The 13,782-nt window shown below is 33.5% G+C and overlaps 1 protein-coding gene across 24 annotated transcripts in view; it reads left to right on the forward strand.

Annotated features, from left to right (window-relative positions):
• Positions 1–13,782, forward strand: part of ATF2 (activating transcription factor 2) — an 84,597-nt gene that overhangs the window by 48,579 nt on the left and 22,236 nt on the right. For all 24 annotated transcript variants that reach the window (XR_014080862.1, XR_014080861.1, XR_014080864.1 and 21 more), the window contains 3 exons: positions 1,005–1,183; positions 2,694–2,808; positions 6,082–6,168. Coding sequence is in view for 20 of the 24 variants with exons in the window: in XM_081585383.1 (XP_081441509.1) it covers positions 1,005–1,183; positions 2,694–2,808; positions 6,082–6,168 (381 nt within the window). In the remaining 4 variants the exon portion in view is untranslated. The remainder of the gene's footprint in view (positions 1–1,004; positions 1,184–2,693; positions 2,809–6,081; positions 6,169–13,782) is intronic.

Here is a 13,782-nt window from a genome sequence, read left to right on the forward strand (position 1 = left end):
GAAGCTCACTTTACCTCACTATGCTATCTAAAGAAGCCAACTCCAACTTTCCCTCAGTTAATCTCTCATGATTTATTGATATTATGTTGTACTGTTAGTCTATAACACATTACTGTCCAAAATTTTCTTGCTTGTTTTACTTGTTTATTGTCTCTTTTCCTACTAGTCCTTTAGAGCATGTTGTAATTTCTCAAACTTGTCAAGTAAATGAAGTTCCAGTAGTACTAGTTTCTTTCTTCCTGTGTAGCTTAATAAGATTGTGAGAATAAATGGCAGTACAAAGGCAAATTCAAAGAACATGGTGGACCAATTTTTACACTAGTTATGTAGTTCTGGATAATCTGTTTTCTAATCTGTAAATTGGGAAAAAGACCATCTATAAGGTTCCATGTTTTCCTTTACTTTGGAAAGATCTTACTCCAATAGTTTAGTTTTACATTCAAGGTATTAATATTACTTCACCTTTTGATACTGAGAAATTATTGGTAATGTAGAGATAGTTACCTGAAATTAACAAACATTTGTATTACTTAAAATTCTTTTTTAACATTTCTATTATTTATATCAACTATAAAAGAGTCTCCTGGACCTGTTTCTTCTTTATACAATATAATGATGGAGTAGGACGAGGAAGTCCCATCTGGATTTTAAGTTCTGTACTTCCATGAGAATGGAATTGTAGTTTTATTTTTTACTATAATTTTCATGGAGTTATATAGCCAAGTTGCCCAGCCTAAGTTATTTCTGGATTGATGGTAAAACAAGTTGTACTGAAAAAACCACTCAGATTTTTTTTAATTAAAATATTAACATTGCATTTGAAACAACTGCTTCTACAATTTTCTCTTAATTAACTTTAAATAAATATTAATATATTTTGGGGTGATACTAAGTACTAAGTTTATGGGGATTTTTTAAGAGATGTGTTGTATTCTGTTCATTAAGGTACATGAATTGACTTGGATTTTTAAATTTCATTGTTTCTCCATCTCATTATTAAATAGGAAGTACCATTGGCACAAACTGCACAGCCCACATCAGCTATCGTTCGTCCAGCATCTTTACAAGTTCCCAATGTGCTGCTTACAAGTTCTGACTCAAGTGTCATTATTCAGCAGGCAGTACCTTCACCAACCTCAAGTACTGTAATCACCCAGGCACCGTCCTCCAACAGGCCAATCGTGTAAGTGATTTGGGCCAGTCATTGAATTTTATGAATTGTTAAGTTTTTCTTGTCATGATTTTCCTAAGACATTTAATTATTCTAATTGTGGCCTTAATTTTGTGTGTATGTTAATCATTTTTGCATGCTTTTATTTTTGGAAAAACCGCTTGGGTAATTTTTTTTTATATGTAAAATGTTTTCTAACAAATGTTTTCTAACAAATTAGAAAACATATACAGTGCTTAATTTTAAAGACAAATTAACACAGAATGTGATTTTAAGATGATCCCTTATTTTCATGTTATTTTACACAAAACACATAAGATTATCTTTATCACTAGATAACATTTTTTTCAGGGCTTCCCTCGTGGCTCAGGTGGTAAAGAATCTGCCTGCAGCGAGGGAGACTCGGCTTTGATCCCTAGGTCAGGAAGATCCCCTGGAGAAGGGAATGGCTACCCACTCCAGTATTCTTGCCTGGAGGAATCCCATGGACAGTGGAGCCTGGCAGGCTATTGTCCGTGGTGTTGCAAAGAGTCATAGACACAACTGAGCGACTAATACAAAACATTTCTTTCAGTTTTTACAGGGAGGTCTCAAGAGCTTTCTGATAATTTTTCTCAGTTAATGTATTGCAGATTATTCTCTAAGTAATTCGTAGCTTTTCCCATTTTTTTCCTTTTTTCCTACACTGCTTACATACATTGTACATTTAAGATGCAATTAAACTAATTAAATTTTACATTGTGCTTTGCAGTGGTTCAGAAATTTTTGTTTAATTACTTGAGTGGTGTATATATACCATGTATAATTTTTTGTGGGTATTTTGTTCATTTTATGAGAAATGGTATCAAGTTTGCATCTGTCACATGGGCATTTTCCTTGGGCTGGACCTCTTGTTCTTTTTTTTTTTTCCAGTTTTATTGAGATATACAGTGAACACTTAGGGCTTCCCAAGTGGCACTAGTGGTAAAGAACCCACCTGCCAGTGCAGGAGACATAAGATATGCTTGGGTCAGGAAGATCCTCTGGAGAAGGAAATGGCAACCCACTCCAGGATTCTTGCCTGGAAAATTCCATGGACAGAGGAGCCTGGCAAGCAGCTATAGTCCACGGGGTTGCAAAGAGTCAGACATGACTGAGCACACCATACACATACACATTATATCCCTAGTACTTATGTATCTTCTAACTATAAGTTTGTATCTTCTGACCACCTTTGTTACCATACAGGGATGATATTACATTATTAATGATTATATTCCTCACACTGCAAATTTGATTCCTGTGACTCATTTATTTTGCAACTGGAAGTTTGTACCTCTTAATTTCTCTCATCCTTCCATTCCCGTCCCTCTGGCAACCACTTGTCTGTTCTCTGTTTCTCCTGTTTTGTTTGTTAATTTTTTAGATTTCTCTGGAAAATTTATTTTTAAATTATAATAGGAGTAAAAATACTTTTCTATTTTTTTAGACATCATTGATATGGATTTCTTTTCTCTAATTGCCCTTCTTTTGTTTTCCTTAGTCCTGTACCAGGCCCATTTCCTCTTCTGTTACATCTTCCTAATGGACAAACCATGCCTGTTGCTATTCCTGCATCAATCACAAGTTCTAATGTGCATGTTCCAGCTGCAGTCCCAGTAAGTTTTTAGACTATTTAATATTTTCTTTATAGAAAACTGATCTTTATAATCAGAAAATACACTTGGGGCTGCTTGATTAGTTTATGAAACTGAATTCAACAAAATACTTAGTGTTGAGTAATATTTACTCATTGATATTTACTGTGATAGTGTAAATCTTTCAAGGCAAACATAACTGGATAAACAACATTTTTCAATCCTCAAAATCTTAATTGTTTTCCTTTTATTTTTAGTATTAACTAACTCCTAAGGTTCAAGAGTGAGGGGACATATGTATACCTATGACTGATTTATGTTGGTGTTTGGCAGAAACCGGCAAAATTCTGTAAAGCAATTATCCTTCAATTAAAAAATAAATTAAAAAAATAAACTTAAGGTTGAAATAAAAAAAACTAATTCCTTATTCAACCCATTTCAATTTGCTAGATTTGTAGAATTCAAATATTAACATAGATTTCTATTCTGTAAGAAGATATTTATACTGGAACATTTATCGGGTAACTCCATGTTATTTTGATTATTAGAGAAATTGTTTATAAAAGCATTCTGAACTTTTATGGTCATGTTGGGTTTATGGAATTCTTTTGCTGTCCCAAGCCTGTGAAACTCTAAATGGTCTACTAGAATGGACAATGGATAGTTCCCACTTTTCCTAATGAGAAGATCAAAAAGTTTTCTGAGGGGCATGTTAATTATATAAATTTTGAAAGAGATAGATAGTAGTTAAATATCTAGTTATACTATTCAATAACTTAGTATTTAAAGGCACATTCTTTGGAATAATACGTTAGAAATAATGCTTTTATTTCTATTCTCACATTTCATAAAATAATAGTATCTTCAAATGTGTTTTCAACATTCAAATTTTTGTCATTAGAACCACTTTTTAAGGAACCTCATAAAGTTTTCCAAAACACATTATTTTCATCCTCATCTAAATAATTTCAGTATAACACTTTTTGAATCTACTATTATAACCCTGGAAATATTACATCAAGTCCTAATACTCATAATAAAAAGACAGTCTCTATTTTTCACTTTGTAGATAGATATTTCTGGTCAGTGCATTATAATCATTTATTGTATAGTTTTTTAAAATTATTTTTAAAATCCTCCTTACACTTTTGGTGAGATTATATCCTCATGAATATTAACTAAAATTAATATTAAATATTTATTTTTATTAACTAAAGTGACCTTTCTAAGTATCCAAAATTAGCATTGACTGTAATATTTCAGATATTTTCACAAAGTCAAGATAATGTGTTGTCTTCAAATGGAACTTTGTAGTTCAAAATGCATTATTTGAGAGTTTTAGAAGGACTCAAATGTAAGGTGACTACTCCCTCTTTTCTCCAGATATTTTTGATGGGGAAACATTCTTGTATCTGGCTTTATATGGTATCCTGTTAAATGTAACTGCAGTGAGAGAAACTGAAATGAAAAAGAGATATACTTTAGTGTACAATAACTAATCATTCAGTGTTGATATTACATTTTTTTAAAAGAAGGCAAAAGACAATAGAAAATCTGTTAAGTAGCATTATTAGTGAAATTTCTAGAGGTAATCAGGTTCTCCTTTGTCATTATGCTTTATTTAATATATTAAAGAACTTTCATGTATATAATTTATAAATTTTATATGTATATATTTTAGAAAAGCAAAGTTCATTTTATATGTATATATTTTAGAAAAGCAAAGTTCATTGTTGAAATTACTTTTTATGCCTAGTTATACAAGTTTAGGAGAAGACAATGGCACCCCACTCCAGTACTCTTGCCTGGAAAATCCCATGGACCAAGGAGCCTGGTAGGCTACAGTCCATGGGGTCGCTAAGAGTCGGACAACTGAGCAACTTCACTTTCACTTTTCCCTTTCATGCATTGGAGAAGGAAATGGCAACCCACTCCAGTATTCTTGCCTGGAGAATCCCAGGGACTGCGGAGCCTGGTGGGCTGCCGTCTATAGGGTCGCACAGAGTCGGACACGACTGAAATGACTTAGCTGCAGCAGCATACAAGTTTTAACATTCTTTCTCATTCAAAATAAAGTGTGACAGATCTGTGAGAAATTTTGCATCACTGTGAATATTATTAGTTTCTATAAGAAGGAATTATTAAAAAAGTAAATTATGAAAACTGAAGATTAAAAATGAATGTCTCAGAAAAATCAACAAGTTTTGAAGGATAAATCAGGATTAAGATCAGTAAGGGTTCAGATACAGTTTTCTGAAGTTTTCTGATTCTGCAGTCTCATAATTTTATCAATTATTATATTTATATTAACAATATAAATATTAATATATTGGGTTGACCAAAAAGTTCATTCAGTCCCTCCCTGTAAGATGGCTCTAGTAGCACTCAGTTGTCTTTAACTTCATTTGAAACGGTTTTGTTCAATTGTATTGTGACAGCTGTCACATCAGTGTACATTTTAAAAAAAAATTGAAATTGGTGAATATTTACACCCATTTTAATATTGAAGATGAAAGAAAACAACATTTTCAACACATTTATGCTTTATTATTTCAAGAAAGTAAAAACGCAATTGAAATGCAGAAAAAAAGAGACTTGTGTAGTAAATGAAGAAGGTGTCTGATAGAACGTGTCAAAAGTGGTTTGTGAAGTTCGTGCTGGAGATTTCTTGCTGGACGATGCCCCACGGTTGGGTAGGCCTGTTGAAGTTGATAGTGATTGAATCGAGGCATTAATTAAGAACACTTAATCTTATATCATGAGTTTGATAGCTGACATACTCAAAATATCCAAATCAAGCACTGAAAATCATTGTACCAGCTTGACTAATCATCACTTTGATATTTGGGTTCCACGTAAGTGAAGTGAAAAAAACCTTCTTGACTGTTAACTTCTACATGTGATTCTCTACTGAAAGGTAACAAAAACATTCCATTTTTAAAACAAATTATGACAGGAAGCTAGAACAGTTCTTTGCTCAAAAAGATAAAAAGTTTTGGGAAGATGGAATCATTAACTTGCTTGAAAAATGGCAGAAGGTAGTGGAACAAAACAGTGAATATGTTGTTCAATATAGTTCTTGATGAAAATGAAAAATGTGTCTTATTTTTACATTAAAAACAGAAGGAACTTTTTGGCCAACACAATTTATACTTTCTGTTAATGTATAATATATTGTCATATACATATGAATATATACTTATGTAAGTTATTATAGCAGCCATTGTGCAAATAAAGTACAGATATCATTTTGAATATATTCTCTAGTAATTATTTTTCAATATCTTCTGATAGCTTGTTCGACCAGTCACCATGGTGCCTAGCGTTCCAGGAATTCCAGGTCCTTCCTCTCCTCAACCAGTACAGTCAGAAGCAAAAATGGTAAGATTTTATTTGTTCTGTACATATCTTGACCCTGTTTTGAATTCATTTTTTCAATTAAAGCCCACTTCAGATGCACAATTTAGATCAAATTTTATAAATTTATGGGCTGTATTACATTATAGGGGAACCAGAAAGTTTGGAAAAGGAAAGTTTTAATTAGCATAGTGACAGGGTACTGGTACTTGAAAGCAAATGAATCGATTGGGAGTAAAGTTCTCGTTTTTGTCATTGGTTTGTCTGATGTTTGATGTGACTTTTTAGGCAAACTCCTCCTGCTGGAGGCTAGGGATATTGCAGCTGAAACTAAAAGTAATCTGAAGGCAGTGCTGACATAATAAATGATTTTAAACAGTCACACAAATGAGTAGAACAGTATTAATAAAAAATTCTGAAATAGTATACAGGTTAGTAAACATTATATATAAAGGAAAGCCATATTTTTGACTTGTGTTTCAGGCACTTAAGAAATCGATGTTAAAGGGGTGAACTATAGAGTAGGAATCGGAAGACATATTTTCATTTTACTCATAATGCTTCTGTTCACTACCCCCAATCAAGCCACTTTAATTTTTCTGAGACTCATTTTCCTCATCTGTAAAATAAAGGAATTAAACTTTGATTTCTGGGGTCTTTCTTCACCTCAAATCTTTCTTACTTGCTAATCTTCTTAGTAGATGACCTGAAGTTGCTGCTATGGGGTGGGGAGTTCAGTGGGTTAATTTTCTTTTAAATCAAAATAATTCTCCCTTCTACAGTTTAACACATTTTAGAGCTAATTTTTAACTAAAGTCAATCAATAGTTGTTAGACACCTATTATTTGTTTCAGTTCTATGCTAGGCACTATACTGACATTATAAATTTGCACACATAAAAACCATTATGCATTATTGCAAGGCTTTAAATTTTTTGCTGCTACTCTCCATTAATGCAAATAATCAATCTGAATTTGGCATGTGATAACTTTTTTTTTTAACAGTAAAACTTACATACCATCTGAATGAATAATAGTTGGTTGAAGAGTATTAAAATTAGCTGGTTATTGATGATAGTGAAAGAACTTGAAAATCCAAGAGGGGAATTTTTCATGTAACACCGTGTTTAGGTCAAAGCCATGGAACTAACTAAGATGAATCTTTTTCACTTGATAGCAGAAGACCTTCACTAGGAATGTGTTTTATACTTCCTACTTAACGTAACTATTATAATGAAAAATTGAATTAGTGAGAACTATGTAGAATAGAAATAGAAGTTAAAGAGATCCTGTTGTACTCTGCATCTCAGAATACTTTTCCATATTCAGTGGACTTTTCCCTCCACAAATTGTAAAGAATAGATCAGATTTAAAGAAATACTTTTGGCTGTAAGATAGAAACTAGTAAGTTTCCCTGAATAACTGAATAAATTTGAGAAATTTAATTAGTGAAAATAAAAATACTTTGTATGCTTGTACACTGAAAAGTACCAAAGCTGTATTTCACATATTTACATATGAAACACAGTTATAGGTTGAAGGCCCCCCAAATTGCATGGGAGTCACAAATTGCCTCGCTTAAATTTAACAGTCCAATTAAATTTCTTAGTAGAATATTGCTAACATATAAAACAGCCATATTTAGGTGATTACCTGTTTTAATTGGGATAGTAAATAAGATTGTCCTATTTTTTAATTAAATAAAAAGATTCAGAAATTAGCCTCCCCCCCTCCTTTTTTAAGCTTTTGGTTATGGAAGATTTCAAGTATTATATACAAAGTAAATAAGATTCTGTAATGAATCCCCATGTACTCATCACCCAGCTTCAATTATTAGCAATATAACTGTCATTCTTCCTCAGACCACTCCCTACCCTCACTGAATTATTTTTTAATAAGCCTTTCTTAAATGTAAAATTTACATAGATTGAAATGGACCAATTTAAACTGTACAGTTTAAGTGCATTCATGTAACTCACCTCTATTATGGTATAGAACATTAACATCTACCCACGTTTCTTTATGTCCCTTCCCTCAGTCCATCTCCCCCAGCTGTTGATATTTATCACCAGCAATGTAAATGAAATCAATATATACTCTTGCGTTCAGCTAAGCATGTGTCTATGAAACTTATCCATGTTGTTGCGTGTATTGTAGTTTCTTTTTATTGCTGAGTAGTTTTCTGTGCTGTGAGTATACCACAATTTCTTTATCCATTCTCCTGTTGGTAGAACCTTGAATGGTTTGGTTTGATTGTTTCTAAACTTGAATTAAAATGTCAGTGGCATTGATTTTCTTATTTTATTAAGCATCGGGGGGCTAAAAAGATTTACTAAATAAATAATAGTATAATTCTAACTAGAGAAAGTTGAGACTAGGTTCATATCCTAGTGCACAGAGGTTTCTTAATGATCAGATAAATGATCATGGGATTGGATTCTTTTCTCTGTCAGTGATAGAACTCTAATTCCATTCTCTCCAAATGAATGGTTCCCAGCTCACATCCCCTAGATTCATGTTACATGTTAAATAATTTTTCTGACTTTTTACCAGTCTGAAGCCCCCCAGCAAACATTAAAATTTCTTCTTTCACTGCTTCAATTGGATTTTGCTTTGTTGTTTTCAACTCTCTGAAAATATTTAAACATTCCCCTGTTTGATTCTGCATCTCTGCTAAGGATTTATTTGACCTTTGTGGTCACAGTCTGTTAATGTTAAATAGTAACTCTGCTAAAATGTGGTTAAAAAATAATGTTTGAGAAATGGCAGCATTGGAACACAGAACAATGAGTAGTACACTATAGCTGAAGAGAAACTTAATTGTATCCTAAGATAGCCAAGGATGCTTTTGCGGTGGCCTGATTTTCATGTGCCCAGTGCTTCCTGGAAGATTTATATGCATTGTGTTTGTGTCTGTTACAAATATTTAAAGAAGATCCTTCTTTTTTTGCTGAAGAAATTCTTTCAGGACAAGTCATGCTTGTTTTGTTTTTTAAGAACTTTAAGTCTTTGGAAAAGTAAAAACATAGTTTAAGTAAAAATGTATGGGGTGGTCCACAAATAAAAGATTACCTAGTATTTTTTAATACTCTAGGAAAATTCCTGGGATCTACTGTTTTCTACAAAATTTCACTGGCTCTCACCAAATGTAGATATAGTTTAAGGGTTTTGTTTGTCATTAAGCACATTAAACCATAGATATTTGCTACCTGTGTTACTCTTCTAATAAAACAAATTTCCTATGTAATATTTGTAATCAAAAAGTAACTCATCTGAATAAGAAAATGTTAACCATCCAGGAGTTTCATTTAAGAAGACTGAGTTAAGTATTTAAGTTGTATTCTCCAGAATCATTCCTTTAAGACTTGTGTGACAAACTGAGAGATATCTTTTCATGCAGTGGGTAGCTAGTGGGTTTTCTGCAGGGGGTTTCTACTGAAAGCTGACAGAGGGCATCTTGGCAAATGTTCAGAAACCTACATTAACTTAGTTGGGCCCTGCATGGAGCCTCATGTTCAGCAGAATTCTTCTGACCTCCCTCTGCATGCCAAGCTAATCAGCAAACACCAAATGAGCCCACTCCAAAGAAACAGACTCTCTCCCAACCTACTTCATTTTCATATGTTCTCTGGGGGTGGGGAGCAAGATTTCACAAGGACTGATGATGCTGCAAAGACCACAATAATGATAATTAACTTGCTGAATTTAGAAGATTATGCTGTTAATTAGTTGCAAAATAAAGATAAGTAATAGAGCAGCAGATGGTAGGATAACACCCAGGAGAAGGAGGGTTATTACTCTGATGAGCTTTTGTGGTGTTTATGAAATATGGATCTGACTTTTTCATAAATTGTTTCTAGAGAACATTATGTTTTTTCTTTGAACTATGATTGAGTAGTTTATTCCTACCAGGTACTGACAGATGTGATAAAAATTTGCTTTCATGGGTACAACATATAACATAGAATTTGAATAACAAGTAATTTTTAGCATGTTACCTCTTAAGATGAATCTCACATTGGTCAGCACAACAAGACTATATTCACTCTTTTTTTTCTATATTCACTCTTTAATTGACACAGTCTTTAAGACAAAAAGTTTTCAACATAGTAGCTAAATTTTACAACACTAAAATTTAACTCTTAACATTAAAGCACCAGTCTGCTTAGAAACATAGTAATAAAGATTTTTGTTTTCTTTGCTTTAGTTTAAAATTAAAATTATGCCTAGCTTTTATTGTACATATTAGAGAATATAGACCTGTTAAATCTTACATAATTTCTCTGAGTACTTAATCTTCATTTACTTATATTAGATTTCTCTATTGATAGAAATTTTGATCCAGTAATGGACTGACCAGTGTCTGATATTCTTAATGGTTACTAAAATATACTTAGAATACTTAATGTGAGACAAAAGCTCTAGTTTGGAAAAACTTTGGTTTAAAATATGTTTGTTCAGTGAACTAGGAGTCAACAGACAGAATTTCTGGTCCTAGATCTGCTTTTAACTTGCTCTGTGATCCTGGGAAATAACTTCACTCTTTGGGCCTTAATTTCTTTATCTGTAAGATGGTAACTGGACTAATTGATTAGCTCCGAAATTCTGTTGTAAAATAAATATATCATATTTATAGATGTTTTAATTAATTTGGGGGGACCAAATTACCCTTCTTTAAAATGTCTCAACATATATGTGGGTGGTTTTAGATATCCTTACATTAGTTGTAAAATGTATATGAATCACCATTTAGACAACTTTCTTCTCCTAACCCAATGTAATTTTTTTTAGCATACATTTGTTTTTAAACATATTTGTTTAAAAAAAAATTTGTAGTTTAAAAAAAATCTGTAGTTCAGAGCAGTGTTAATTAACCCTTGAAAATCTTTTTCTTGCATTTTGTATCCAGTGGCACACTTCCAAGTTAGACCCATTGTAATCAATGTAACAGCATGGAGCAAACATTAGAGCTTCCTCACTGGATGAGTACTGTATACCCTAGGGCAGTCAAGAGAGGATAATGAATGAATACTGATGCTGCTTTTAAGTGCTCTATAAGGTAGTAACTTGCCCTACTAAAGATTATTCAAGAGAGTGATGTTTATGTACTTCAGACTCCCCTATGTGCAGTTACTGTATTTCATTAATTCTAAGAGCTAAGCTCTTTACTATAAAACTTTAAATGCTCTTCAATTCTGTTTTCTACCTAAGGACTTAAAAATGTTTTACCAACACATACTTTACCAAGCTTCACATCTCAACCAGTACTTATATTTTTATACATTTGTTATCAGAAATGAAAGCCCTAACCTTATGCTATTATAGATTGGCTTTTAAAAGATGTAATTATGCACACTGACCACCTCCCCAGATCCTCCTCCTTCTGTTTATATGACCCACACTTTCAAATTCCTCTCTTTTTGCTTTCACTTCTTTGACCATTTAGCTTAAGTATTCCTTCCTGATTACAGCCAAGTACTGCTTTGGTCACCTACCTAATTAGTTTTAATCCATCCACTTCCACATTATCCCATCAGTTATGAGTGTCCCAATTTCCTGGATCTTAGCTGCTAATGTGGGTATTTCTGCTTGTTTACAAGAGAAGGAAGAAAAAATGGAACTGGGAATCTTAACCTGGATTCTGAAAGATGCAGTGTACCATGTAGTCTTGAGAATATATTTTCCATAATAAAATACATCTGGAGGAATTCACAGTGGTCCAATAGCTAAGACTCTGTGCTCCCAATGCAGGGACCCAAGTTTGATCCCTGGTCAGATCCCACATGCCACAACTAAGAGTTTACATGCTGCAACTAAGACCTGGCACAGTCAAATAAATAAATAAATAAAATATTTAAAAAATTTTTAAATATATTAAATATTTAATTTAAAATTTTAAATATATTAAATACTAAAATTTTAATTTAAAAATTTAAATATTTAGCTTCAGACTGAGCTAAACCTGTCCTTAAAATGATCCCTGAGTACTTTTTTTCCTAAGTATATTTTGAAAATACGAAAGTAAAGGAACTCTCCTAATTCTTTGGTGTCCATACCCTAACACCTGAACTATGAAAATAGAGGTTCAATAGATATTTTTGAAAAAGATAAGCTGATAAACAATTAAGAAATCCTTATATAACTCTGGTAAGTTTTACATATTTAATCTTTACCTCAGCCCTAAAAGGAAGTTGTCGTTGTTCCCAGTTTTACAGATAGTTTGTTCAGATAATTTGAGACAGTTAATTTCTAAACAATAAAGTATCTTCTCAGCTGTACACATTTTGTATGCTAATATATATACAGTATATCTTATGTATGCTAACCAGTGAAGAAACTAGGACTTTACATATGTGTAAAAACATATGTATATCTTATGTATGCTAACCAGTGAAGAAACTAGGACTTTATGAACTGCTGTTTGCAGTTCATAAAGAAGTACTCAGTCAGAAAAGATGGGAAAAACATACCTAATCTGGGGTGATATGGCTTTAACGTTTACAATATCAGACTTGGCATTCCGAATCCTTTGTGGCTGTCTTTTGCACCACTTGGCTTGCAGGATCTTGGGTCCCTGACTAGGGATTGAGCTTGGGCCTATGACAGGGACAGAGTGAAGTCCTAACCACTGGACCACCAGGGGATTCCCTTGTAGTTTTCTTTTGACTCATCAAGCCATCCAGCCTTAGATTATCTTTCTTGATTTTTCCATTTTCTTTTTTTTCCCTTCTTTTTTTGGTGGGGGGAGGTAGGATAATATACACAACATGATGCCATGGAAAAACTGCACTTTGAAAATGAGATCCAGATTTAAATCTAGGATCTTAACTAGCTTAATGGCTGTGTGACCTTGGGCAAATGATCTCTAGTGTCCTAATCTGTAAAATCAACATACTGTTTATTAGAAACTGATTTAAAAACTACTGATAACACAGCAGCAGGGATGGATCTCAGGTGCATTATGCTAAAGGAAAGAAGCCAGATTCAAAAGGCTTATTATATACACTGTATGATTCCATTTATATGATATTCTGGAAAAGGCAAAACTTTGAGAATCAAAAAACAGACTTGGGATTTGCAGGGACTGTGGTGGGAGGTAGTCATGTGTGGATGTGAGAGTTGGACCATAAAGAAAGCTCAGTGCCAAAGAATTGATGCTTTTGAGCTGTGGTGTTGGAGAAGACCCTTGAGAGTCCCTTGGACTGCAGGGAGATCAAACCAGTCAATCCTAAAGGAAATCAGTCCTGAATATTCATTGGAAGGACTGATGCTGAAGCTGAAACTCCAATACTTTGGCCACCTGATGCGAAGAACTGACTCATTGGAAAAGACCCTGATGCTGGGAAAGACTGAAGGTAGGAGAAGGGGGTAACAGAGGACAAGATGGTTGGATGGCATCACCAACTGGTTGGACATGAGTTTGAGCAAGCTCTGGGAGTTGGTGATGGACAGGGAAGCCTGGCGTGCTGCAGTCCTTGGGATCGTAAAGAGTTGGACACAACTGAGCAACTGAACTGTGGTGGGAGGAGAGTGTGACAAGAAAGAAGCATGAGGAAGTTCTGGTGAGTGATAGGACTGTTCTGTATCCTGATTGTAGGAGGTGGATGCACAACTGTATGTGCTTGTTAAAACTCATAGA

This window comes from Giraffa tippelskirchi, chromosome 3 (genome assembly GCF_054371585.1).
Source record: "Giraffa tippelskirchi isolate mGirTip1 chromosome 3, T2T-mGirTip1v1.2.pri, whole genome shotgun sequence".
NCBI classification, from domain to species: Eukaryota; Metazoa; Chordata; class Mammalia; order Artiodactyla; family Giraffidae; genus Giraffa; species Giraffa tippelskirchi.